General features: G+C 37.0%; 1 protein-coding gene across 1 annotated transcript; it reads right to left on the bottom strand.

The window, feature by feature from the left end:
- Positions 1-142: 142 nt before the first annotated feature.
- Positions 143-20,309, bottom strand: LOC145715151 (uncharacterized; the record flags this gene model as incomplete). The annotated part of the gene is made up of 7 exons (XM_081794796.1): positions 143-309; positions 1,215-1,268; positions 1,940-2,044; positions 3,159-3,212; positions 4,032-4,136; positions 8,683-8,787; positions 20,256-20,309. Coding segments are annotated over 7 exons (644 nt in total), but the record flags the coding sequence as incomplete, so codon positions are not given.
- Between the last annotated feature and the right edge of the window lie 6,620 nt (positions 20,310-26,929).

Below are 26,929 nucleotides of genomic sequence, written 5' to 3'. Positions count from 1 at the left end.
TGTTGGCTCTGATGGCAACTTACATCTGAGGAGTTGCTTGGCTTCTAAAATAAACTCTAAACGACACTTACTGTTTTAAGATGTAGCTTACATTTTAGTTTTTTAAAAATGTTCCATCATGTTTGAGAAGAAGTGAAAATTTTCATGCAGATCTGTAAAAATCTAATTTCCCTGGAAGCTCCCACAGACACTTGTATGACTCACCATCAATTGGCAGGATTTTCAGCAGCTTCTCTAGTTCCTTATCTGTGAGCTCAATTCCGAGATTTCCCAGAACATTTTTTAGCTCACTAGATTCAATCTTCTCACCTTTGAAAATAAGAAATTTGGTATACATCTTCATTTCAGATAGCGGTAATCATTTCTTTTTTTTTTAAAGTTTTTAAATGTTTTATCACTTATTTTTGAGAGAGAGAGCAAGTGGGCAAGGGGCAGAGAGAGAGGGAGACACAGAATCTGAAGCAGGCTCCAGGCCCTGAGCTGTCAGCACAGAGCCTGATGCGGGGCTTGAACTCACAAGCTGCGAGATCATGACCTGAGCTGAAGTCGGACGATTAACCGACTGAGCCACCCAGGCGCCTCCAGATAATAGTAATTATTTCTAATGAAAAAAGTTATTTTAGGATAATTAATACCATCTCCTTGTTTTCAGACTGAAAACTACAGTAATAAAAACAAACAAACATTTTCAACTACAGAATCAATGTAGATGATAGGTCAAATTTATTTTCTTAATGTGAACAAGAGAGTCTTCTAAAATCAGGACAGACTACTTTCAGATTGAAATTTGATCTATTAATTAAAAAAATAGATGCTTATATGAATTTTTCTTTGAAAAAGTATTTTAATTTAAAAAATAAGAATTATATGATAAATACAATAAATTCATTACTTCCATCAATTTTAGGCTTCACTCTCTAATTTGCTGTGCCATTCTATACTGTGGTTATTAAACACTGGCGAAGTGAATTACATTATTGGCATAAACAACAGAGATTGTAGAATTTGAAAGCAAGAAATCGTATGGTAATTTCATTGCAAAATCAGATAATTTTATATCAATACATGTAACACTAGAAGCAAATATTTCATTAATAAATATAGAGAAATGCCAGAATTTACAAGTCAGTGATGAAGTACCAGGAAATATTAGCAAAAACCAAAATTTAATGTAGATAATTGGAATCCTAATTTTATAGTAACTTTTCAGTCACCTGTAAAATCTGTGATGTTTTCCATCAGTGTTTCTAGAGGAATTTTCTCATCAACTATAAGAGAAGATAAAATCGCAGTATATTATAGATCCCATATATTATGGATCTCATATATTATATAGACTTCAAATATTACATTCTAGATATAATACAAAAGTTTGTGGGAAAACATGGGAAGAACTATAACAGTTGCACTTAACTATGTGTCAGGCCCCATCATAATTGCTAATATTTATTTAAACAAATATTTTTGAACACACTTTTTAGATTATTATTCTACTCAACTTTTATTCTAAGACAAGCATGAATAACAAGAAAATTCTAAACATGAAAACCACGCTATCGCAATGGTGCAGTTTGGCCTATAATATCTCAAATTTATTTGTGTTAGTAAGGGGAAGTTACTTAGAAGTGAATGTGTCTAAAGAATCTGCATTCTTGTATTCAAAACTGGAAAGACTCAACTACTAAACATGATACTTACAGAGAACATAAAAGTCATACATATCACACATATAAAAAACTGGTTTAATTTTGACTTTGTTAACTGGATACTCATAACCTCAAATGACATTCTCTGTGTTTTAGTCATTGATATGGTGTCTCACACTGCTCTTGGGCCTTCCCTTTTCCCTATGAAAAAGGGCATTCCCCCCCCCCCCACCCAAGTTTCTTGTAATTAACCTCTCTCTAGGGTTAACTAGTATATATGATAATATGCTTACCACCAACATGCATGTTTTCAGCCAGATCTTTAAGTTCCGTATCTGCAAGCTTTATCCCCAGGTTGTTCAGAACAGTGCCCAGGTTGTTCATATTGACCTTCCCACCTAAGAAAAGTGACAGTCCATAAAGAATATTAAATGACTTCAAAAGAGAAGTTCTTACACTTTTTTGATACACATATCCCATTGTGAATTTCTTAAGCAGTAGATCATTATTCACAAAATTTGCTTCGGACCAAACAGAAAATGTTTGCTCTAAAGTGAAAAAAATAAATTAATGTTCAACAATTTTAGCACAGAGACAAAATATTTTAAGCAGTCAATTACAAATTTAGAACTATGGCTACTTCCCTTGAGACTTGTCTTGGGGACCAGCCTACAGAAACACAAGGTTTTAAATGGCATTTAATACTGAAATTAGTTTGAGAATTAGGTACAGAAATATGGGCTCAGAGTACAGAAAAGTCTCTCAAGAAATGGATGAAAAAGGGAAGAAAGAGATTGAGTTGTGGCCAAAAAGGGGTGTGGAGAGTTCTAGTTTGCTTATTTTATAGGATGGTGTATGTTGAACATGTAAATGGGCTGAAGAGGTTGAAAATGGCCAGTGGGGCAAGGTCTTAAAAGATATGGGAGACAGTGGAGTCAAGGGCATCCTGGTAAGCTTTGAGGAGGAAGAGGGACTTCTCACTCATCCTTTATACTAACATGGGTGTGCTTAAAGATACCTGAATAGGGAGGGATTGAAGATGTAAAGCTGAGGGCTATCACTCTTGCCAGCCTCAATTTTCTTAATGAATTAAAAAAAATCTGGTTGAAAAAAATGATGTTCAATGAATGCTTAGGGAATTCTGGTACTGGAGGCAAACATTATGTAGTTCTAAACAATAGTAGGTTGACTTTTGATGAATGAACTTCCAATTTAGTTTTTTCTATTTATTAAGTTCTCTGAATCACTGCTAATCATTTATATTTTTTCCCATGTAAACATGAAATTTGATATTTCTCTTCCTGAAAATTTCGAATATGACAAGAAAGTGTGGTGCTTTACTTCCAAGATAGAACATCAGATTCAACTGCTAAAATAAAGATTGAGGTCCAAAAAAGCATACATTTGCAATCAGTACATATGACAGATGGCAGCATTCAAATTCATATCTTGGAAACAGTATAAAATGAAGATCTCATATTCATTTGTATTCTTATTATGTTTCTCACTCACCTTTAAGGGACTTCACACCATCTAGCAACCTGTTTTTAAAGACCTTGTTATCATCTATAATAAAGAACACAATTAAGGTCATAGAGAAATGATGTGGCTATTCACTAAAACTCTAGTAAAACTGAGATTTTCATGATTTGCCCTAGAAACTTCCCTCATTAAAATAAAGTTTGAGAGAAAATTAGGGAAAGTTTATAATATGGTAAGTCTATCTAAAATTTAGCATACAAGGCACTCTATAACATGCACAGCTTTTTTGGAAAATATCACCTCTGACCTTTTATCCCCTTCCGGTCTAACACCACTTCTTTCCCTTGGTTGCTTCCCACAACTGCCTATAGTTATCTAAAAAGGTAAGGGTAGCCTCAGAAATGTAGTCCCCTTGATGGCATGAGTCAGCATCATGGGGATGATTATTCCAAAACAGAGAGTTAAACTGCATAGATGGAAATTTCCCTCTACAATAAGTGAACATTTAAATTATTTTGTTTGGCATTTGCTTGTTTATTTACTGTTGCATCTTAGCAAATGGGGATAGTTTGAGTTTCTAAAAAAAAAAAAAAAAAAGCTTAAGAGGGGACAAAACAAACACGGGGTAAAAAAGAAAGGCAAACCAAGAAACAGACTCCTAACTATAGGGAACAAACTGATGGTCACCAGAGGGGAAGATGGTGAGGGAAGGGTGACACGGGTGATGGGGATGAAGGAGGGCACTTGTGATGAGCACAGGGTGATGTGTGGATGTGTTGAATCACCAAATTGTACACCTGAAACTAGTATTACACTGTATGTTAACTAACTGGAATTTAAATTAAAAAATCTTTAAAAGCTTCAAAGAACACTTTAAGGTCACATCAGTATATAAATGCCTACCATTGAAAGGCAGATTTTTCAGCAGCTTCAAACGTTCCTTATCTGTGAACTCTATTCCCATGTTTTTCAGAATAGCTTTCACATCTTTGACATCAACCTCCCCTCCTTAAAAAAATAGACATCATTACATATACGAATTTAAAGGATCATCTAATGACTCCAAACAGGGAAAATTAATCTATGGCTATATAGATTGAATCGGTACAGAATAAAGAGCATAGGCCAATGAGACCTCTCCAAATATACTGACGATGACTTTCACAGAAAAAGAATTTGATCTCTAAGTGCTAATAAAAGAAGTCACAGTCACAATGACAATGGCAAGGCAACTCTGAACCCTGTGAGATTTACATTATGTATCTGCTATTCAATTGGAATATTATAAATTACTTATTCAAATAAATGTATAAAATAAGGTAAGATCTGTTAGTCTCATTTTTTGTCAGTTATCTGTAGTCTTTATCAAAATTTTACTTCATATATTATTTCACTAGTACAGAGTTTGGCCATTCTAAAAAAGAGAAGAACAAAATAAAAAATATACCAGAAAACAAATGAGTTGCTAGTAATTTAATGAACCAAGAAATAAATGCCATAACTAATATGGCAATTGAGGAATAATGATGAAATGTAATTATTATAAATACTAAATGTTTTAGATTCATAATTTCTCTCTTACCTGTAGTAGCTTTTACTCCATCCATCACCTCTTTCAGACCAACCATTCCATTAGCTACAAGAAAAGGCACAATGAAAATAATGTCAGAAGCCCAGAAGACAAATTTAAGACATATATTTTAAGGAAACAATTCCATTAAAAATTCCTTACATCTTCATTTTACCTGAGACCATTTAGAAAATGCCTGGATCTCAGGGAGTTAAGATGATCTCCATCAATACAAAGGTCTCTTGTATACTAGAAACTGGGTCAGGAAAAGTGTGCTCTTCCTAGTATTTTGGATGCCATTATAAGCCATAGCTGAAGATACTATTGGAGTTGGCCAGGTATTCTGGTAACTTTACTTCATGTACCCACAAACAGCTGAGGAAGGGACCACTAATCCAGCTTGGTATGTTCTAAGATTGCTTCCTGCAGGAGATGTGTGTGAACTACATTAATGTATCAGAGCAGTTGATACGAAATATGGAAGGATGGAAGAGCCTTCACATGGAGGAGAAGTTGAGAAAAATGTCCAGGGACATCATGCTATGTGGGTAAAACTACAAGCAGCTCAACATGGCTGGAACAGTAGAAAAATGAGAGAAGATATGTCCACACAGGCAGATGGAGCTTGAAGGTCTCATGCACTATGATAAAAATCTTTGAACACGTTTTCGAATGAAGATTTCATTAGACAGGAGGATAGATAGAAGAATGGCTTGTTGACTTCTCTATAAATAGATTTTCAGATCCCTATTATTTTGCTTTCTTATTGTTTAGACTATTAGAGTCCTGACAGCACCCTCTGCAGTTTTTGGTATATTTACGGAGAGGTGATGCTGTTTTAGGTTAATTGTAATGAAGATCCAAGATTTATTCTGACTTTAAAATTGGGCTCTCCTCCAAGTGTCCATCAATAGATGAATGGATAAAGACGTAGAACATGTGTGTGTGTGTGTGTGTGTGTGTGTGTGTGTGTGTGTGTGTATGATGGAGTATTATTCAGCCTTAAAAAAGAATGGAATCTTGCCATTTGCAACAACATGGATGGAGCTAAAGAGTATAATGCTAAGAGAAATGTTAAAGACAAATACTATATGATTTCACTCATATGTGAAATTTAAGAAACAAAATGAGTAAACAAAGAAAAAAAAAAGAAGAGAGAGACAAACCAAGAAGTAGACTCTTAACTATAGAGAACAAACTGGTAGTTACCAGAGGGGAGGTGGGTGCGGGAATGGGTGAAACAGGTGATGGGGACTAAAGAGTATACTTATCACATATATATAGAATTGTTAATATATTATATACCTGAAATAATATAATTTTCTATGTTAACTATATTGGAATTAAAATTAAAGACTTCAGTAAAAAAAATAAAATTGGGCTCTCCTCCAAGCTTTCTAACATGTATCTGTCAATTAAATCTATTTTCAAACATATCAGATATAAAGGAAAAATTAAAAAACGGCCTGAGGTCATCTGTAGTGTTCACCATCAACTTGTAGATTTTTTGACAGCTTTGCAAGTTCCTCTTCCGTGAGCTCAAGTCCCAATTTTTTAAGGGTGTTGTCCAGGTTATTGACATGAACCTTTCCCCCTTAGGAAAGATAGAAGGTAGGAACATGAAAAAAAAGTGTATTATGCCAAAAGTCTGCATGCATATCAACTTTCTATTTATTTATTTATTATGTTTGTTTGTTTAAGGTGAAGTGATTTTTTCGTGCATAGAGAAGGGGTGTACAGAGTTGAAAAAAAATGCAAGTTCCATATGGAACTTCCTACAAGATAAAATATACGCTGTTATCAGTTAAAATGTGGGTAGACTGCAAGAATCATAAATAAGGAATGATACCAAAGTGAGGAGCCAGGATTCATAATTGGAATAAAATTGTCAAGTTGGGGAATGTCAGACAGTATGACTTTTAATTAGGTCTTACTCACCATTGAGAGATTTCACACCCTTTAGCAACCTGTTGTGATATACCTTTCCAGCAGCTGTAAGAAAAGCCATAATTCATGCAATGGGGAAATTAACATGAAATCGCAAAAATGGTGTGAAATAAATAATAATTTAAATAAACAATTTCAAAAATAACATTTTAAGAAGAGTTGTCTCTAATTTTTAGTTTATTTCATCTAATATAATGAAGGTTGGAAACAGAAACCTCTCTCCTTGTGACAAACCTCTTTATTCCAGTACCTGAGGAAGTCTCCTTGCTCAAACATGAGTATAGCTTCCCTTTGCTTTTAAATTTCTGCTTCCCATCTTTATTTTTTTTTCATGGATCTCCAATCTTTCTTTTTTTTTCTCTTCTCATGATATGAACAAATTAGTAGCTTGATAGGTAACAATATGTTTATCTGTTAATGTCAACTCTTGTCTAAAGGGTTATTTAACTTCCAGTATAAATTCTAAGCGACAGTGACAGGTTGCTATATACTTATAACTCAATTTAATATTTTTTCTTTTATACTTTTGGGGAAAAATAAATAGAAACAAAGTTGAAAATATTTGCACAGACCTAAAGACCAACAAAAGACCTCCATGACACCTCTATCAATCTCACCATCAATTGGCAGTGTTTTCAGTAGCTTCTCTTTTTCCTGATCTGTGAGCTCAATCCCCAGGCTTCCCAGGAAAATTTTCAGGTTATTAGAATCAACCTTCTCATCTTTTAAGAGAGGGAACAATAGACATATAAGCTTTCGGAACTCTGGTATTATATCAAGTTGTAAAATATGTACTATGAAGTTTAATGATATCCTAATTTCAAGATGAGGTGTTAGGCGAAGATATTCTCAATTGCAGAACCCTTGAGCATATCTTATGGTAATAAAGCATATCTTTATGAGCGTATCTTATGGTATCTTATGGTAATAAAATACCACATTTATTATAAATTGAAGACCATTTTTCCTAAAGCTGGAAAAAAACAACTTTCAGAATAAAATCTGATGAGTGAATTAAGATAACGCAGATTCTTATATAAATTATTCTTCAAAAACATTTGCTTTGGTAAGAATTATTGATGATATCAGGAATACATTATCTTGATCATTTCTAAGCTTCACCATGCCATTTTCTATACATTTCTAGATATTTTTCATTTAAACATTTGTGACCCGAAGCATATTACTTGCACAAGTAACAGAAAACTTAGGATTTAAAATTGACATATAGTCTTGTATCCTAGTGTAGAAACTTTCCTAATGTCAATCCATGATTCATATATTTAAAAATAAAACATCAGAATTTATAAGATACCAGAAATACCACTGAAAAAAACTATTATAAAGGACTGAAACCCTAGATTTACATCAACTTCTCATTTACCTGTAAAAGTTTGCAGTTCCTTCATCGGTGTTTTAGGAGAAGTCCTCCTATCAACTGTAGAAGAAAATTAAAGTCATAATGAGATATAAAAGACTCATGAAATATTGTGAAAGACAATGTCGGAGTAAATATAATAAATCCTAACTTACTATGTGCCAGGCATTATCTTAAGTACTTTATATATGCTTACTTAAGAACTATTTACTGAAGAATATCTTTCTAGGCTATTAATTTATTCAGTTTTCATTGGCTTCATTAATACTAGAAAGAAAAGCCTAAACATAACAACATGCCATTTCAAAAATATTAATTTTACTTATAGTTCTATACTATTTCAAAGCTATATGCATTAGTAATGGGAAGAAATTCAGAAGTACTGTCATCTAAGTGGCCTGCATTTTTCTTTTTAAAATGTGGAAGACTGTCTTCTAGTGACCATAATATGGGTAAAGAACATAAAAGACATTCATACAAAGGGCAATGTTTTCACGGTGACTTGGTAGCTGGCTGCTTATATGCTCTTTACATGCTTTGCCCATATTTATAGCTTCTTACTATCAGTGTAGATTACCATTCCTAAGGGCCCTTTCCCCGCAACCTATATTGTCCAAGCTCTCCCAACATGGAACTATGGTATCTGGAAACTTGCTCACCATCACCAGGGAGATTTTGAGTCAGAGCCTCAAGTTCCTTATCTGAGAGCTTGATTCCCATATTATCCAGTATTGCGTTCAAGTCGTTGACATTGACTTTCCCATCTAAGGAAAGAGAGTCCATGAAGAAAATTATGTAACTTCAAAAAAGAGGTTCATAAACCTTTTAGAGACACATGCCCTGTTGTGAATTTCATGAGCTATATGCTAGTGTTCACAAAGATTACATATCATTTCAGGGGGGGTCATATATTCTCTAAAGCCTATTCACAGACCCCCCTTAGTAGTAAGGTTAATAATCCTTGTTCTAAAATGTGGAGAAAAAAAAACCACAGCAATTTTAGAACAAGAGACTAAGGACCTTATTATGCCTATAGAGAAAGTCAACTATGACATTAGAACGAAGGTCACTTCTCGTGAGATTTGTCTTGGGGATCAGACTACAAAATACAAAGTTTTAAATATCATTGAATAAATGCTAAGTGAATTCTAGTTCTGGAGGCAAACATTTTTTACTTCTAAACAATAGGTTTTGATGACTGAATTCCCAGTTTAGTATTTATCTGCAGCTGATTAAATTCCCTGAATCAGTACTAATTCTTGTCTGTCACATTTTGCTATGCAAACTTGAAATCTGGTATTTTTTCTCTTGAAAAGTTTGGAAGAATCTTGAGAAAGTAGAAGGCTTTCTTCCTAGATATAAAGTAAAAGATCAGCAGCTACCGTGAAGCTTGATCTTCAGTGGGAGCATAAATTTGCAATCAGTATATACGATCAGTATAGCAGCAACCACTAATACCTTGGAAACAGTATAAAAGCAAGGATCCCATATTGGTCTACACTCTCATTATGCCGCTCACGTACCTTTTAGAGACATCACAACTTCTAGCAACCTGTTTTGAAAGATCTTGTCATCATCTGTAAGAAAAGGCAGAATTTAAGTCACAGAGAAATGTGGAAAATCACAGAGAAATTAGGAAAAATGACTTTTCGAGAGTTTTCTCTTATTTTAATAAAATTTGAGAGAAAATTGGGTGAAATTTAGCACATCATGCACACCTCTGTTCTTCTTCCCAATCCTGCCTTTATTCACTTCCAATTATTAATCCTTTCTTCTTTCACAAATCCCAGTTTAACCTTTGTTTTTTCCTTTTTTGTTTTTCCCTATTGATAAAAAGACTCATCATAATGGAAATGCTGCTTCCTAATCTAAAAGTAAAACCACCTAGGGATTCATTTCAGGTATAAGTGGACTTTCTAAAAAAACATTTTTTTTTTTTTGAAATGGATTTTCTATATCCTAGAACTTAGGAAATGGAGGTAATTTTAGAGCTTCTCGCAGACGCAGAAATCTAAAACTTCTTTTTGGGGACAGCTGGGTGGCGCAGTTAATTAAGCATCCAACTCTTGGTTTTGGCTCAGGTCATATCTCACGGGTTGTGAGATCAAGCTCCGAGTCCAGCTCCGTGCTGACAGTGCGGAGCCTGCTTGGGATTCTCTCGCTCTCCCTCTCTCTCTGCTCCTCCCCAACTCACACATGCTCTCACCTTCTCAATATGAATAAATAAACTTAAAAAAAACCACTCTTTGAATACATCAATATTTAAAATGCTTACCCTTAAAAGGAAGAGTTTTCACCAGCTCCAAGCATTCTTTACCTTTGAGCTCGATCCCCATGTTTCCCAGAACAGCTTTAACGCTACTGACATCAACATTTTCTCCTTAACAAAAAGATCAAAACAATGACATACATGGAATTTAAGTACAATCAAATTATTGCAAATAATTAAACTAAATTATGATGCTAAAACAATAGGATTATGAGCTGGGGAAAGTAATGATCACTGAGCTCTGCCCAAATACATGGAGATAATGTCATTTATGGAAACATAATTGCCTTTTTTTAAAATAAGTTTATTTATTTTTGAGACAGAGAGAGACAGAGCATAAATGGGGGAGGGGCAGAGAGAGAGGGAGACACAGAATCAGAAGCAGGCTCCAGGCTCTGAGCCATCAGCCCAGAGCCCGACGCAGGGCTCGAACTCACGGACCATGAGATCGTGACCTGAGCTGAAGTCAGACGCTTAACCGATTGAGCCACCCAGGTGCCCCAGCTTTCTAAAGGCTAATAAGAGATGGCACTCTCACTCTTAAATACTGAGAACAATACTGAGGGGTGATCGGGGGTAGGGGAGAGGGGAAAGTGGGTGATGGGCATCAAGGAGGGCACCTGTTGGGATGAGCACTGGGTGTTGTATGGAAACCAATTTGACAATAAATTATACTTAATAAAAAAACAAGAGAGAGAGAGATGGCACTCTCAACGGCGGTCATGAGAATGTATCCACAGGAGTTCCAACTATGGAGAACATAATTAACCAAGGGCCCCACCTTCTGCTTTGAAATTAACCTGTGTTTTTTTGCACTAATGCCATATGTATCATTGGCACTGGCCAATCACAAGTGCAGCCAAGATACTAGGGGAGCCCTGTTCCTGGAAGATACAGAATGGTGATTCTAACCAGAGGATTCTTGAAAGCACTTTTGCCAGGCCCTCCTCAGACTGCATGACAATCTAGGATGCTTCCGCCCAAACATTTCTTCCTCTTTCCTTCACCTGGTGCCAGATTTGCCCTGCAGTCTGACAGCCTCCCAGCCTTTCAGGCATCCTCCTTATTTTCTCTTACGCAGGCATTTCCCCTAATAATGTCCTGGCATGTTTAACCCTGCCCCGGCTTTTGCTTCTTGGGAGGCTTGGACTAACATACTCAAAATGACAATGACACAAAGTGGGTATTATAGATCTCTTTTGTCAATTTTCAAGCTGCAGATGGCTTATCTTCATAATTCTATTGACATGAAGAATGTATCACCTCTCCTTTAAGTAATTACCAGGGTCTTTTCCAAAGATTCATTTCACCCTTTATTGTACGTTTTGGCTGTCTTAAAATAAGGAAAATGAAGCGTATTCGTGAAGAATACATCAGAAAATTCTCCAATTTCTGGGCTACTGGCTATGAAAACCTTAAACAAATAGGAGGTAAAAATGATAGAATTAGCCTAGCAATTAAGGCATGAAGAAAAACAGTACTGTAAAAATTAGGATCCTATGTTTACATTAACTTCTCAATCACCTGTGACAGCTTTCACGCCATCCATCACTTTATTCAGATCAACTTTTCCATTAGCTATGAAGAGAAGGGACAATTGAGACATGTAATCAATGTCATGAGCTCCAAAAAACATATACAAAGGATATATGTTGATGGAAAATTCCACATAAATTCCATTAATATCATAATTTTATACATACTTATATTAAATCTGTGAATTTCAAGGATTTAAGCTGATCTATTTTTCCAGTGTTTCTGGATCATTGGTATTTATCAGCTCTCTGGTAGCACTTCAGGTACTGCTGTGAGCCATGAGTGCCATAGCTCATATAGGAACCACTAATTCAAACTAGACTGTTAAATGTATACATCATAGAGTATGTAGTGCCTGGACAAGTTAAAATATCAGATTTTAACTAAAGGAAAGGGGAATGCATAGAAAGAGTCTTCTACATGGAAGAGGGGCTGAGAAATATAAAGTAAAACCACACCTGGGTACAACATATACAACATATACATATGCAGTGCATGGAGAACTATAGTCGGTTCAGCACTGCAGAAGAATAAAGTATGGATTTGGGAAAGGAAAGTTCATACAAGAGAGGTAGGTTGGACTCAGATTATTAAGGGATTTGTAAGTAATTTTAAGAAGCTTAGCCTTTATCTACTAGGTTATATAGAATCATTGAGTGGTTATAAGTTCAGGAATGATATGGACCAATTTGCATTTTATTTTAATTTTCTTTAACTTTAAATTATAATTAATTTTATTATTACAAAATTACATTTATATTGAAATATATAGAGAGTGATGTCATCAAGACGGTGACATAAGTTTTTCCTGACTTCAGTCCCCCTCACAAAAAGACCATCTTGCAAGTATCCACAGACAAGACACCATTGTGAAAATCCCAGGATATGGTTGTGAGGCTGATGAATCTCCCTGAACCACAGAGACTGAGAAGGACCACATTAGAAGGGTAAGACAATCAGCTATGCTCTGGCTGCACTGCCCCTCTCCCAGGCTAGTATAGTGCTGCACTGAGAGGGCTTCCCAGAGCTATGGTTTCTCTGGTGGGAAAAAGAGAGCCCAAGGTAGACATCCAGCTCCTCCAGAGTTGGGGGTTGCTTCCTGGAAGGCCCACCTGGGTCCTGTCCCATAGGTATTGGGGAGGGGGGGGGAGGTATCCGTGGGTCTTAACCATTTGAGATCAGAATGAGATGGAGAAGGGAAACATGGCTTACATTAACCAGCACGTGGATCTTGGCAGATTGTTTCTCCTAGCAGCAGTGCCTGAGTAGATATCTGACACAGTGGTTTTGCCCATCTGCAGAGCCAAGATGGTGGTCCCTCTGGCCAGGGAACCATTCTGCTTGAGTTGGGTCCCGAGCCAATAAGCCTTTCTGACCTTGGAGCCTCTTCTATCACCCCATCCAGATGAGGAAGCAAATTCATGGCTCCTGCCTATTGCTGAGTATAGATAGTCCTCTGTCCTGCCTGACCAGAAAACCTATTGAGAGCATCCCAGAGACTGTGTAGATTACCCTACAGCCCCTCTTACAGCAGTGCCTGAGTGAAGAGCCCACTCATTGGCTCTGCCTCTCTGCAGAACTGAGCTAGTGGCACTATCTGGCCAGGGATATTGACGGATACTCCTGCCTGACTCAGGTACCCAGCCAATAAGACTTATCAGCAAAGGAGCCTATGATATAGAGACTGGGCTGGGAAGGAAATTCAAAGTCCTGACCAGGGATGAATATAGCTTCCAGCCTTATCTGACCAAGAAGCCTAACCAGAACACCTGGGAAGTTGCATAGTCCATCCTACAGATCTGGTTATAATGGTGCCTGAGCAGAGACCCCAAAATTGACAACCTAGAAGAAACGGATAAATTATTCCTAGAAACATACAACTTACTGAGATTGAATCATGAAGAAACAGAAAATCTGAAGAGACCAAAAACAAGTAAGGATATTGAGTCAATAATCAAAATCTTCTTCCCCAAAAGTCCAGGACAAATGGTTTTATTGCTGAATTTTTACCATTTAATGAAGAATTAATACCAATCCTTCTCAAATTCTTCCCAGAAAATTTAAGAGAAGGGAACACTGCCAAACTCATTTACAAGGTAGCATTTACCCTGATACCAAAGCCAGACAAAGATACTACAAAAAAATTAAAACTATAGGCCAATGTCCCTGATGAATATAAATGCAAAAATTCTCAACAAAATTCTAGCAAACCAATTCAATAGCACATTAAAAGGATAATATAGCATGATTAAGTGGGATTCATCCCTAGGATGCAAAGGTATTTCAACATGTGCGAATCAATAAATGTGACATACTGCATTAATAGAATGAAAGATAAAAATCACATGATCATCTCAATTGATGCAGAAAAAGCATATGACAAAATTCAACATCCATTCATGATAAAAGCTGTCACTAAATTAGGTAGAGAAGGAAAGAATCTCAACATAATAAAGGCCATGTATGACAATACTCAATACTTAACATCATACTGTAACAGTGAAAGGTTGAAAGCTTTTCCTCTATAATCAGAAATAAGACAAGTGCTCACTCTTACCACTCCTATTCAGTATAGTACTAGAAGTGTTAGCTAGAACAATTAGGCAAGAAAAGAAATAAAAGTCACCAGAATCAGAAAGAAAGAAAGAAAGAAAGAAAGAAAGAAAGAAAGAAAGAAAGAAAGAAAGAAGGAAGTAAAAGTGTGTCTATTTGCAGATGACATTATTTTAAGTATAGAAAATCCTAAAGACTCAACCAAAAAAAAAAAAATAATAACTTGTTAAATTTAATGAATGAATTCAGTAAAGATCGAGGATACAAAATCAACATACAAAAATCAATGGTGTTTCTATATACTAACAATGAATTATCAGAAAAAGAAATGAAGAAAATAATCTCATTTACAACAGCATCACAAACTATAAAGTACTTAGGAGTAAATTTGGAAGAGACACAAATAGAAAGATATCCTGTGTTCATAGATTAGAAGAATTATTAACATTAAAATGTCCACACTAAGGCAATGCCATCTATAGATTCAATGTAATTCTTAAGATTCCAATGGCATTTTTTACACATGCATAAAATATAATCCTAAAATTCATTTGGAACCACAAAAGCTAAACCAATCCTCAAAAGAAGGGTAAAGCTGGACGATCACAATTTTTTACTTCAAACTATATTATAAAGCTATAGTAATCAAAACAGTATGGCACTGGCATAAAAACACACACTTGGACCAATGAAAGAGAATCAAGGGCTTAGATACAAACTCATACATATATGGCCAACTTCTATTTGACACAGAAGCCAACAATATTCAAGCAAGCCTAGAATACTCAATGGAGAAAAGAGTGTCTTCATTAAATGGTGTTAGGAAAATTGGATATTTACATGACAAAGAGTGAGATTAGACCACTGTCTTATACTGTTCACAAAAAATCAACTCAAAATGAATTAAAGAATTAAATGTAAGGCCTGAAATCATACATAAAACTCCCAAGGGAAACGTAGAAAAAAGCTCTTTGATGTTGCTCTTGGCAATGATTTTTTGGATGTGACTCCTATAAAGCACAAGCAACAACATAAAAAATAAACAAATAAGTAGGGCTACATCAAACTGAAAAGCTTCTCTGCATGGCAAAATAACCATAAGAGACCCTTAAACACAGAGAACAAACTGAGGTTGATGAGGTTTGGAGGGGAGGTAAATGGGTGACAGGCACTAAGGAGGGCACTTTTCAGGATGAGCACTGGGTGTCATATGTAAGAGATGAATCTCTGGGTTCTACTCTTGAAGGTAAGACTACACTGTATGTTAACTAACTTGAGAATAATAATAACTAAAAAAAGAATCAACAAAATGAAAAGACAGCCTATGTAATGGAAGAAAATATTTACAAACCATATATCTTATAAGAGGTTAATATCCAAACTATATAAGGAACTCATATACCTCAATAACAAAGAAACCAAATAACACAATTTAAAAATGGGTGAAATATCTGAAAAGACATTTTTCCAAAGAAGATATTCAAATGGCCAACAGGTCCATTAAAAGGTGGCCTATCCTCACTAATCATCAGGGAAATGTAAATCAAAACCACAATGAGGTATCACCCCACACCTGTTAGAATGGCTATCATCAAAAAGACAAGAGATAGAAAGTACTGGTAAGGATGTGGGGGAAAGGGAAGCCTCGTGCACTGCTGGTGAAGGTGTAAATTGGTGCAGCCAACGTGAAGAGTATGAAGGTTCCTCAAAAAATTAAAAATGGAACTACATATGATCCAGAAATTATGACTTGGGTATATATCCAAAGTAAACAAAATCTATGTCTTGAAGAGATAACTGCATCTTCACATCCATTATAGCATAATTTATAATAGCAAAGACATGGAAAAAACCTAAGCATCCATTGATGGAGGAATACATAAAGAAAATGTGGGGTATATATACAATGGGATATGAGGGTATATATGGGGTATGTATACAATGGGAATGAGTTTTGGAAGCGTGTGGGTGTTTAGGAATTTGTCCATTTCTTCCAGGTTGTCCAGTTTGCTGGCATATAATTTTTCATAGTATTCCCTGATAATTGCTTGTATCTCTGAGGGATTGGTTGTAATCATTCCATTTTCATTCATGATTTTATCTATTTGGGTCATCTCCCTTTTCTTTTTGAGAAGCCTGGCTAGAGGTTTATCAATTTTGTTTATTTTTTCAAAAAACCAACTCTTGGTTTCGTTGATCTGCTCTACAGTTTTTTTAGATTCTATATTGTTTATTTCTGCTCTGATCTTTTTTTTTTTTAATTTTTTTAACATTTATTTTTGAGACAGAGAGAGACAGAGCATGAACGGGGGAGGGGCAGAGAGAGAGGGAGACACAGAATTGGAAACAGGCTCCAGGCTCTGAGCCATCTGCCCAGAGCCTGACGCGGGGCTCAAACTCACGGACCGCAAGATCGTGACCTGAGCCGAAGTCGGACGCTTAACCGACTGTCTGCTCTGATCTTAATTATTTCTCTTCTTCTGCTGGGTTTAGGCTGTCTTTGCTGTTCTGCTTCTATTTCCTTTAGGTGTGCTGTTAGATTTTGTATTTGGGATTTTTCTTGTTTCTTGAGATAGGCCTGGATTGCAATGTATTTTCCTCTCAGGACTGCCTTCGCTGCATCCCAAAGCGTTTGGATTGTTGTATTTTCATTTTCGTTTGTTTCCATATATTTTTTAATTTCTTCTCTAATTGCCTGGTTGACCCATTCATTCTTCAGTAGGGTGTTCTTTAACCTCCATGCTTTTGGAGGTTTTCCAGACTTTTTCCTGTGGCTGATTTCAAGCTTCATAGCATTGTGGTCTGAAAGTATGCATGGTATGATTTCAATTCTTGTAAACTTATGAAGGGCTGTTTTGTGACCCAGTGTGTGATCTATCTTGGAGAATGTTCCATGTGCACTCGAGAAGAAAGTATATTCTGTTGCTTTGGGATGCAGAGTTCTAAATATATCTGTCAAGTCCATCTGATCCAATGAGTCATTCAGGACCCTTGTTTCTTTATTGACCGTGCGTGTGTCTAGAAGATCTATCCATTTCTGTGAGTGGAGTGTTAAAGTCCCCTGCAATTACCACATTCTTATCAATAAGGTTGCTTATGTTTGTGAGTATTTGTTTTATATATTTGGGGGCTCCTGTATTCAGCGCATAGACATTTATAATTGTTAGCTCTTCCTGATGGATAGACCCTGTAATTATTATATCATGCCCTTCTTCATCTCTTGTTACAGCCTTTAATTTACAGTCTAGTTTGTCTGATATAAGTATGGCTACTCCAGCTTTCTTTTGGCTTCCAGTAGCATGATAAATAGTTCTCCATCCCCTCACTCTCAATCTGAAGGTGTCCTCAGGTCTAAAATGAGTCTCTTGTAGACAGCAAATAGATGGGTCTTGTTTTTTTTATCCATTCTGATACCCTATGTCTTTTGGTTGGCACATTTAGTCCATTTACATTCAGTGTTATTATAGAAAGATATGGGTTTAGAGTCATTGTGATGTCTGTAGGTTTCATGCTTGTAGCGATGTCTCTGGTACTTTGTCTCACAGGATCCCCCTTAGGATCTCTTGTAGGGCTGGTTTAGTGGTGACGAATTCCTTCAGTTTTTGTTTGTTTGGGAAGACCTTTATCTCTCCTTCTATTCTAAATGACAGACTTGCTGGATAAAGAATTCTCGGCTGCATATTTTTCCTGTTCATCACATTGAAGATATCCTGCCATTCCTTTCTGGCCTGCCAAGTTTCAGAAGAGAGATCGATCACGAGTCTTATAGGTCTCCCTCTATATGTTAGAGCATGTTTATCCCTCGCTGCTTTCAGAATTTTCTCTTTATTCTTGTATTTTGCCAGTTTCACTATGATATGTCATGCAGAAGATCGATTCAAGTTACGTCTGAAGGGAGTTTTCTGTGCCTCTTGGATTTCTATGCCTTTTTCCTTCCCCAGATCAGGGAAGTTCTCAGCTATGATTTATTCAAGTACACCTTCAGCACCTTTCCCTCTCTCTTCCTCCTCTGGAATACCAATTATGCGTAGATTATTTCTCTTTAGTGCATCACTTAGTTCTCTAATTTTCCCCTCATACTCCTGGATTTTTTTTATCTTTTTCTCAGTTTCTTCTTTTTCCATAATTTTATCTTGTAGTTCACCTATTCTCTTCTCTGCCTCTTCAATCTGAAGCATGGTCATTTCCATTTTATTTTGCAGCTCATTTATCGCATTTTTTAGCTCCTCCTGACTATTCCTTAGTCCCTTGATCTCTGTAGCAATAGATTCTCTGCTGTACTCTATACTGTTTTCAAGCCCAGCGATTAATTTTATGACTATTATTGTAAATTCACTTTCTGTTATATTGTTTAAATGATCAGTTTAAACCTTTTTGATCAGTTCGTTAGCTGTCGTTATTTCCTGGAGATTCTTTTGAGGGGAATTCTTCCGTTTGGTCATTTTGGATAGTTCCTGGAGTGGTGCGGAACTGCAGGGCACTTCCCCTGTGCTGTCTTGAATAACTCGCGTTGGCGGGTGGGGCTGCAGTCAGACCTGATGTCTGCCCCCAGCCCACAGTCAGACTGGTGTGTGCCTTCTCTTTCGCTCTCCTAGGGGCAGGATTCACTGTGGGGTGGCGTGGCCCGTCTGGGCTACTTGCACACTGCCTGGCTTGTGGTGCTGGGGATCTGGCGTATTAGCTGGGGTAGATAGGCAAGGTGCATGGGGGCGGGAGGGGCAGGCTTAGCTCGCTTCTCCTTCTGTGATCCGCTTTGGGAGGGGCCCTGCGGCAGCTGGAGGGAGTCAGGTGCGCCGCCGGAGGTGTGGGTCCGCAGAAGCACAGCGTTGGGTGTTTGCGTGGTGCAAGCAAGTTCCCTGGCAGGAACTGGTTCCCTTTGGGATTTTGGCTGGGGGGTGGGCGAGGGAGATGGCGCTGGCGAGTGCCTTTCTTCCCTGCCAAACTGAGCTCTGTCGTTCCGGGGCTCAGCAACTCTCCCTCCCATTGTCCTCCAGCCCTCCCACTCTCTGAGCAGAGCTGTTAGCTTATAACCTTCCAGATGTCAAGTCCCGCTTGCTGTCGGAACACACTCCGTCTGGCCCTTCCGCTTCTGCCAGCCAGACTCGGGGGGGGGGCTCTGCGTGGCCGGCGGGCTGCCCCTCCGCCCCGACTCCCTCCCGCCAGTCCGTAGCACGCACCGCCTCTCTGCCCTTCCTACCCTCTTCTGTGGGCCTCTCGTCTGCGCTTGGCTCCGGAGACTCCATTCTGCTAGTCTTCTGGCAGTTTTCTGGGTTATTTAGGCAGGTGTAGGTGGAATCTAAGTGATCAGCAGGACACGGTGAGCCCAGCATCCTCCTACACCGCCATCTTCCTCTCCGTCCTAACTCTACTATTCACTGATTTAATACAGAATATTTTTCCCCAACATAGAAGAGGTGTCATATATTAATGTCAAATTAAAAAAAAAAGAATTTGCTACCAAGACACAGAATTGAAATTATTTATTCTTATTTATTATTTTGAAAGAGAAAGAGAGACAGAGAGAGAGAGAGAGAATGAGTGAGGGAGGGGCAGAGATAAAGAGAGGGACAGAAATCCCAAGCAGGCTCCATGTTTTCAGGGCAGAGCCCCATGTGGTGCTTGATCTCATGAACCTCAGACCATGACCCGAGGCAAAATCAAAAGTCGGCTGCTTAACCAACTGAGCCACCCAGGCACCCCAGAATTTAAATTTTATTACTAACATGTAGAGATTTAAAAGTCTAACTCTAAGAAATTAGATAAAAAGCGATCTATCAAATGAAGGATAAAATGGTAGAATAAGCAAAGAAATAAAAGTCTTTGAAATATAAATTTGAGTAAAACTTATATTCTTAGATTATATTAACTTCTCACCTGTAAGAGTTTTCACTCCATCCATCAATTTATCAAGATCAACCTTCCCATTATCTATAAAAAAAAAGGTAAAGATAAAAATAATAAAATGATGCAGACTCAGAAAAACAGAGTATGAAAACCTTATATTGTGAAAGTCGACTTCTCTTCGTTGTGCTCTATGTCAATCCTCAACTTATAAATCCATTTCTTCAGAAATTCTATGATAGAAGACGTGCCCTATTCCCTGTCAGAGGTGAGCCAACTATCGTCCATTGGCCAAATCCAGCCCACTGCCACGTATCTTTTTATTTTTTCACCACCTATTTTTATATGGCCCATGAGCTAAGAATCATTTTTACATTTTCAAATGATTGTAAAACCCAAAAGGATATTATTTGTGACACATAAAACTTACACAAATTTAAAATTTTAGTGTCCATAAATAAAATTTTATTGGAACACAGCCACACTGATTTGTTTACACATTGTTTATAGCTGCTTTTGTACTACAACAACATAATTGAGAAGTATGACATCATCCACAAAGCCTGAAATATTTATTATTTGCCCTTTATAGAAACATTGCTGACCCTGCCCTAGAAGATAGAGTCCACTCAGAGGCAATTTATACTCCTGAATTGTTTAGATTCACCCTACTTTATAAACCTGGAAGAAACTATTATTGATGTTGGCCATGTTCTATGACCCTGCTCAATTATGGTATATCCATAAAGCCTACCTATCATTGTATAATAAAAGGAAAAATGAAGTAATCTTTCATATATTCCCAATATAATTTTTTTAAAAAGCCTTTTCAATTACTATGATAATCATGGAATGGCTAGTGACATATGACTGGTGTATTTTTGAAGCAATTGTTAAAAAACTTCATTCATCTCATTATAGGCAAATTTCCCTTTTTTTTTTCTATTTTCCACTACTTTTATTTACTTAGTCATCATACATTAGTTACTGACAAGTGGTCAAGAAGTTCCTAAGAAGAGGTATGGTATTTAACAGGATCACAAAGATTGCCACTGAAACTGCTAGGTTGGCTCGTCACATTTCCACAGATTTTGATGGTAATGAGACAATGAACCCAAATGGATTAAGATAGTTTATTACTTATACCCAAGAAGTAAGATCAGCATGGTGTTGGATCTCTGACACTTTAGTCCCAGAGTACAACACGGAACCAGCTGGACAGTGGACTGGTGGGACATACGATGAGTTGTTCTGCTGCTGGGGAGCTCACTCAAATGGTACGCAGCAAGTTTTATAGACTTATACAGAAATCTGCAGCTGTATCCTAAGGGAGGGAGGCGGAAAGTTGTGTTCAACTGAAACTAGGGAGATGAATGAGAAATGACCCTGTGACCGTCTCCTGTAGATAGGGAAACAGATGGAGATACTGCTTGGTGGCAGCTCTTCACAAGGCTGTCTACTTCCCCTTGTTCCAGGAGGAACTGTGACGCTTTCAAGAAAGACTTTGGTAAGACTGTGGTCAAGATATATTTATGTGGCCTAGGTGGAGATGTGCAAAGTTGTTAGAGAAGAACCATTTCCCTCAAATTACATATCTAATATTTGAAATATGCTAGGTCTTAAGGGTACAAAGATAATTAAAGTACACTTTCTACTTTCAAGGACTTCGGAGTTTGGAAAAACTGGTATGCTGAGTAAACAAAATTCAGAGATAGTGTACTTTTATGGAAGACTCTGATCAAATTGCCTGAAATTTTCCCATATACACCACATAGTAATTTTCCTTTTCCATAAATAACAAGTTAAATTAGGAGATTATTATCTATTATTGTCGAGCCAAGTATTTTATTTATTTATATATATTTTTAATATAATATACTGTCAAATTGGCTTACATACAACACTCAATACTCATCCCAACAAGTGCCCTCCTCAATGCCCATCACCCTCTTTCCCCTCTCCCCCACCCTCCATCAACCCTCAGTTTGTTCTCTGTATTTAAGTATCTGTTGTGGTTTGCCTCCCTCCCTCTCTGTTTGTAACTATTTCTTTTTTTTCCCCTTCCCATCTCCCATGGTCTTCTGTTAAGTTTCTCAAGATCCACATGAGTAAAAACATGTATCTGTCTTTCTCTGACTTATTTCACTTAGCATAATACCTTCTGGTTCCATCCACGTTGCTGCAAATGGCATGATTTTATTCTTTCTCATTGCCAAGTAGTATTCCATTGTATATATAAACCATATTTGCTCTATCCATTCATCAGTTGATGGACATTTTGGCTCTTTCCATAATTTGGCTATTGTTGAAAGTGCTGCTATAAATATTGGGGTACATGAGCCCCTATGCATCAGCACTCCTGTATCCCTTGGGTAAATTCCTAGCAGTGCTATTGCTGGGTCAGAGGATAGTTCTATTTTTAGTTTTCTGAGGAACCTCCACATTGTTTTCCAGAGCGGCTCTACCAGTTTGCATTCCCACCAACAGTGCAAGAGGGTTCCCATTTCTTCACATCCTGGCCAGCATCTATAATCACCTGATTTGTTCATTTTAGCCACTCTGACCACTCTGATCACTTGGTGTGACATGGTATCTCAGCGTGAGTGTGGCTTTGATTTGTATTTCCCTGATGATGAGTGATATCGAGCATCGTTTCATGTGTCCATTGGCCATCTGGATGTCTTCTTTGGAAAAGTGTCTATTCATGTCTTCTGCCCATTTCTTCACTGGATTATTTGTTTTTCAGGTGTGGAGTTTGCAAGTTCTTTATAGATTTTGGATACTAGCCCTTTATCCGATGTGTCATTTGCAAATATCTTCTCCCGTTCCGTTCCATCGGTTGCCTTTTAGTTTTGTTGATTGTTTCCTTTGTAGTGCAGAAGCTTTTTAACTTGATGAGGTCCCAATAGTTCATTTTTGCTTTTAATTTCCTTGCCTTTGGAGAGGTGTCGAGCAAGAAATTGCTGTGGCTGAGGTCAAAGAGGTTGTTGCCTTTAAGGAAAGTATTTTAAATATACATATGTCCTATTGTAAAAGATAGATTACAAACTGTAAGAAGAATATGAAAATCATCTAGGCCTGGAAATCGGCTAACTTGCTTTTTTTTCCTTATAATTTAGAATATTTATTTTATATCATTGAATGTTTAGAGTTAAACCGATTTTTTTTTTAATTTTTTTTTTTAACGTTTTATTTATTTTTGAGACAGAGAGAGACAGAGCATGAACGGGGCAGGGGCAGAGAGAGAGAGAGGGAGACACAGAATCGGAAGCAGGCTCCAGGCTCTGAGCCATCAGCCCAGAGCCCGACGCGGGGCTCGAACTCACGGACCGCGAGATCATGACCTGAGCTGAAGTCGGACGCTTAACCGGCTGAGCCACCCAGGCGCCCCAAGAGTTAAACCGATTTTTAAAATATCACTCTTATGCAGGGGCGCCTGGGTGGCTCAGTTGGTTGAGCGTCCGACTTCGGCTCAGGTCATGATCTCGCAGTCTGTGAGGTCAAGCCCCCCACCTCGGGCTCTATGCTGACGGCTCAGAGCCTGGAGCCTGCTTCCGATTCTGTGTCTCCCTCTCTCTCTGCCCCTTCCCTCCTTGTAGTCTCTCTCTCTCTCTCAAAAATAAATAAGAAACATTAAAAAAAATTAAAAATTAAAAAAAATTAAAATGTCATGCTTATGTAAACATAAAAATATGCGAGATAAACTTGCAATTACTATAATTTCATATTTAGAATCTAATTCTTTTAAATTGCCGTTCAGCTCTTCAACTCAGAATCACTGGTGTCTGCTTTTGTCTCCAAAATATTGTCCAGTGTGCTATCAACAGCACTGGTGACACAGCATTTCTTAGATGAGGGCTCCACTAGAGTTTTTTATTTAAAGCTAACAAGAAATTAAAAATGTTTTTTGAGAGTAGTTGACACATAAGGCTACATTGGTTTTAGGTGTACAACGCAGTCATCTGATAGGTTTTTACACGTGATGCCATAGCACCACAGGTCTAGCTACCATCTGTCACCATACAACGCTATTACAATATCATTGGCTATATTCCTTATACAGTGTCTTTTATTCCCACGACTTATTCATTCCATTACTGGAAGCCTGTATCTCCTACTCCTCTGCATCCATTTTGCTAATACTCACATCCCCACCTCTCTGGCAATCAGTTTGTTCTCTGTATTTACAGGTCTGATTGTTTTTTTGTTCGTTTATTGACTTTTTTTTAGATTCTACGTGTGAGTGAATTGATATATTTGTCTTTCTCTGACTTACTTCACTTAGCATAATACCCTCTAGGTCCATCCGTGTTGTCCCAAATGGCAAGATTTCATCTTTCTTGACAAATATGGCTGAGTAATATTCCAGTGTGTGTGTCTTCTTTGTCCATTCATCTATTGATAGGCACTTAGGATGCTTCCATATTGTGGCTATTATAAATAATGCTGCAATAAACATAGAGTGCATCTATCTTTTTGAATCAGTATTTTTGTTTTCTTTGGGTAAATACTCAGTAGTGGAATTATTGGATTATATGGTATTTCTAGTTTTAATTTCTTGAGGAACCTCCATACTGTTTTCCATAGTAGCTGTACCAATTTACATTCCCATCAGTAGTGCACAAGAGTTCTTTTCCTCTACATCCTCACCAACAATTGTTATCCTCACCAACACTTATTATTCTCATTGTTTTGATTTTAGCCAGTCTGACAGGTCTGAGTTGATATCTCATTGTGGTTTTTATTTGCACTTCTCTGATAATGAGCGATACTGAGCATCTTTTCATGTGTCTTTTGGCCATCTGTATGACTTCTTTGGAAAAGTGTCTATTCAGATCCTATGCTCATTTTAAAAATCAGATTTTGTTTTTGGTGTTGAGTTGTATAAGTTCTTTATATTTTTTGGATATTAACCCCTTATTGGATATATCATTTGCAAATATCTTCTCCCATTCAGTAGGTTGCCTTTTTGTTTTGTTGATAGTTTCCACCACTGTGCAAAAAGACTTTTATTTTGAGGTAGTCCCAATAGTTTACTTTTGCTTTTGTTTCCCTTGTGTTAGAAGACATATCTAGAAAAATGTTGCTACAGCTGATATCAAAGAAATTACTGCTTGTGTTCTCTTCTAGGACTTTTATGGTTTCAGGTCTCACATTTAGGTTTTTAATACATTTTGAATTTATTTTTGTGTATGGTATTAAAGAGTGGTCCAGTTTCATTATTTTATATGTAGCTGTCTAGTTTTCCGGACAAATGGTCCAACAATACCATTTGTTGAAGAAACTGTCTATTCTCTATTGTATATTCTTGCCTCTTTTGTCATAGATTAATTGACCATGTCATCACGGGTTTATTTCTGGGCTCTCTATTCTGTTCCTTTGATCCATGTGTCTATTTTTATGCCAGCATCATACTGTTTTGATTAGTATGGCTTTGAAGTAGATCTTGAAATATGGAATTGTGATATCTCCAACTTTGTTTTTCTTTCTCAAGATTACTTTGGCTATTTGGGGTCTTTTGCAGTTCCAAACAAATTTTAGGATTATTTTTTCTAGTTTTGTAGAACGCGCTTTTGGTAAATTGCACTGAATTGTAGGTTGCTTTGGATAGTATGGGCATTTTAACAATATTTGTTCTTCCAATCCCTAAGCATGGAATATCTTTCTATTTGTTTGTTGTGTCATCTTCAAATTCTTTCACCAATGTGTTATAGTTTTCAGAGCACAGATTTTTTTCCCTCTTTGGTTAAATTTATTCCCATTTCATTCTTTTTGGTGCAATTAAAGTTAACAAGAAATTTTGACAAGTTGATGTCTGATGTCCATCCTCATTGCTTTGAACTTTATTTTACCTTTGTGAGGGATTTGGCAGTTTCTTTTGCCTTCACTTACACTGTATGGTGTATCATAGGCAATTCTTTTGTGTATGCATCATTAACAACAGGTAGTATAGATTTTCTACTTGTGGGTTTCTTTCTTTCTTAGGTCCAAAAAGCATTTTGTTGTAGCTTTGCAATAAAATTTTGAAAAACAGAATTGTGGTCTTTCCTCCAATGGTGAGATGTTTTCTTCACTAATCATAAATTTATACTTTGCCACTGTTTCCATGCTTTTCCTGTAGACACAACTTTCCCTTCAATTCTTAATGACAGCGCAATTTTTTTGGAGAAGTTTTTAAACAGCAATTAAACTCCACACATGGGGTACCAACAATACACAACTTAAAGTGGTAACGTGCCACAGTGACAGGCTAAAACCAAATTCACAAATGCAGACTCAATGACAAGAATGTAATAACTCTACTATGTGATTGGTAACAATTATAAGATGCATCCTGATTCACATGCTAAAATGTGAAAGTATTATTTACATATATATATTTTTTAATTTTTTTTTAATTTTAAAGAATATATATTTTTTAAATAATGAAATATGAGGCTGATTCTGATTCTGCCATGGCCGTATCAGCTCTCTACAATCTATTTTTCCTGATGATTAGACTAAAAGTCTAAAGAAAACACAAAAAGCAACAACACTAGACTGTAGAAGAGAACCAAAACTTGCAGAAGTGACTGGCAAGGGGAGTGAGCCTTCTGTTTTTGTTTTCTCTTTTCCCTAATGTCTTTGTCCTGAGGGTGGGGCCCCAATCACAGAACTGCGAGGCAGAGCAGGAAGCTAAGATTGATAAAAACTCCATCTCTTTGACC

Source organism: Panthera onca (genome assembly GCF_046562875.1).
Source record: "Panthera onca isolate mPanOnc1 chromosome E1 unlocalized genomic scaffold, mPanOnc1 haplotype 2 h2.Chr16_ul_4, whole genome shotgun sequence".
Classification (NCBI taxonomy): domain Eukaryota; kingdom Metazoa; phylum Chordata; class Mammalia; order Carnivora; family Felidae; genus Panthera; species Panthera onca.
This window is presented reverse-complemented; position numbering and strand designations above follow the sequence as displayed.